The sequence below is a fragment of the Geospiza fortis genome, unplaced genomic scaffold, assembly GCF_000277835.1.
Source record: "Geospiza fortis unplaced genomic scaffold, GeoFor_1.0 scaffold112, whole genome shotgun sequence".
Lineage (NCBI taxonomy): Eukaryota > Metazoa > Chordata > Aves > Passeriformes > Thraupidae > Geospiza > Geospiza fortis.
The window spans coordinates 14,125,377-14,128,044 of record NW_005054298.1 but is presented as its reverse complement, the minus strand read 5'-3'; the positions used below and the strand labels follow the sequence as shown (position 1 = coordinate 14,128,044).

The 2,668-nt window shown below is 56.0% G+C and overlaps 1 protein-coding gene across 1 annotated transcript in view; it reads left to right on the top strand.

Annotated features, from left to right (window-relative positions):
- The first annotated feature begins 434 nt into the window (after positions 1 to 434).
- Positions 435 to 2,668, top strand: part of NHEJ1 (non-homologous end joining factor 1) — a 40,474-nt gene continuing 38,240 nt past the window's right edge. The window contains exons 1-2 of the mRNA XM_005415795.2: positions 435 to 620; positions 1,478 to 1,687. Coding sequence (XP_005415852.1) covers positions 435 to 620; positions 1,478 to 1,687 — 396 coding nt within the window. The remainder of the gene's footprint in view (positions 621 to 1,477; positions 1,688 to 2,668) is intronic.

Genomic DNA, 2,668 nt, shown 5'->3' with positions numbered 1-2,668 from the left:
CGGTGTCCGTGCGGGCAGGGCTCGCCTGGAGCGCGGGGATGGGATGCCCCAGCAGGAGGAGGGTGCAGCACCCAGCTCCCCGCCCGGTGCCGGCGGGGCAGCCTCACTGCTCATTTGGGCGTAGATATCTTGCCGTGTTAGCGCCAGCAAGCGGCGGATAACCCGGGGAGGCAGCAGTTCCACTACTGTGCGCCTGCTGGAGCATCTGGGGTGCTTCTTGTGAGCTGCGGCCGGACCTGCCCTGCAGCAAGCTCCCAAAACACACGCCCCAGCTCTGCTGCTTGCATGTGTGACCAGAGCTGGCTGAGTATCCTCACTTCTGTGCTGTCAGGTCACAAATGGGCCAGCCGGGACTGCCGGTCCCTTGAGGCCACCCCAGGGACCAGGTCTGCCTGGGTGGGGGTTGAGGCAGAGACCTGGTTGCTCTCTTGCAGATGGAGAGCTCTGAGGAGCTGGAAAGCAGCCTCCTGACCCAACCCTGGGCTTCTGTTTGCTTTGGTGAGTCCAGTTTTCTTGCCAAAGTGTGCTTCAGGGATACTGGCTATATCCTGCTGATCTCTGACCTCAGCAGTGTGTGGTACGAGAGTGCAGATACCGAGGCTGTGGGACAAAGGTCCAAGGTGAGTATCTGAAAAGGCCAGGGGCCTCTTTTTCTCCTCCCAGCAGCTGACATTCCAGCATAAATTCTTAGTGACACAATGGCTGCTGGATCTGACTGGGCTCGGGTGCAAATGCCCAGCCTGGGAAGTCCCTGTGCGGCTCTGCTCAAGCCCTGTCACCCCCCTTGGCCAAACACCCTTCTCCTGGGAGAGTGGGCCACTCTGTTTAGCATGCCTGGGGCAGCCAGGTGGGTCTGCATACAGAGGCTGGCACAGTCTCTTCACTTGCGGGCTGGATGGGCAGCTGGTTTCCCCAGGGTCAATGTACTAAAGAGGAGCTTGAAACAAGGCTGCCTTCTACTCATGACAGAGAGATTCTGTTCACATTCATAGCTAGTAGTCTCTCATGGGGCATCCTGTCAGCTTGGCCCCCAAAAATGCATGGAGCTGTGCCTCATCTCCTCAGCCCATGTGCCCAGGCCCTTCATGTGCCATTGGAGTGGCATGTCCCTGTGTCACATAATGCTGAGTGGCTGGTGGCAGGAGGGATGGGCAGATGGCTGCAGCCATCCCCCAGCTCTGGCAGATTGTCCCGCTGTGGGCTCTCAGCCAGGCTATGGTGCTTGTGGTGGCATGCAGGACAGATGTGCTAGTGCAGACTGTTGCAGCCTGCCCATCCTGGACTGGCAGGACAGGGGAGTCTTCCCAGCATGGCTGACTTGGGAGAATCAGTGAGGAATGTCATGTCAGCTGGAAGCCAAGGCCCAGGAGTGGCTTTTTGCACTGGAACATGCAGTAGTTTATCTCCTTTGGTGCTGGGATTTCTGCTGGTTTTTCCCCAGTGCTGTGCTGTGCCCCCTAACCTTGCCTTTTCCCAGGAGCTGAACAAGCGGCTGACTGTCCACGTGTCCTCCTTCCTGAACCACTTGTGCAGCTTGATGTGCCCCTTGCTGGCAGGGCAGCCAGGTGCTGCTGCTGCCTTCTCCTGCCACCGCTCTGCCAGTGGCCTCAGGCTGCACGTGAAAAGCGAGCTGTCAGGACTGCCCTTCTACTGGGACTTCCACTGCTGCCCGGCTCCCTTGGACATGGTGAGCAAAGCTGCAGAGAGTTCAGGGAGGGGACTGGCCAAAATGAGGGATTATTTCCTTAGGCTTAGAGGCTTTTAGAATAGTCTCAAGCCATGCTGGTGACTGTAGGTTGCCTGACTCTGCCTTCTGCCTCTCCCAAGGCTTACTGTCCCCATTTCTTCCCATTGAGGCTTTGGTTTGTGCCATGCAGTTACACAGGGATGGCCCAGCACATGCTGCTGCTGGGGCATAAGTGAAATGTCCTTGTGAGAGCCCATCTAGAATTCTGCATCCGAGTATGGGGTGTTTGGCACAAGAGGAACATTGACATGTTAGAGGGGGGCCAGAGGAAAGCCACAAAGATGATGAGGGCTGGAGCTCCTCTCCTACAAAGACAGGTTGCAAGAGATGGGATTGTTTGGCACGGAGAAGAGAAGGCTCTAGAGACACCTCGTTGAAGCCTTCCAGTACTTGAAGAGGGCTTATTAAAAAGAGGGAAAACAGCTTTTTACGTGGGCAGATTGTGATAGGACAAGGGGAAATGTTTTTCAACTATAAGAGGAGACGTTTAGATTTACTACTAGAAAAAAAGTCTTCGTGATGAGGCACTGGAACAGGTTGCCCAGAGAAGTTATGGATGTTCCATTCCTGAAAGTGTTCAAGAGCAGGTTGGATGGGGCTTTGAGCAACCTGATCTAGTGAGTTATATCAAAAACCCCTTCCAAAGCAAACCTTTAGATAATTCTATGTCCAGTGTGGGGTGATGCCCTGCCAGCACTCTCTGTAGAGCAGAGTGATGCTGTTCTCTTTAGGAGCAAGCCATGAAGCAGGGCACAGAGCAGCGGGTACCCCCAAATGGCCCGCAGGTGGAATTAGAGCGGATTCTCCTGGCTTTTAGGGGTTTGCTGTTTCACGGGCGCGTTGCGTTTGCAGAGGCAGCCCTTGCGGACCCCTGCAGGTGGGGCTCCCCCGGGCCCTGCGTCCCTGCGCGCACAAGAGGGC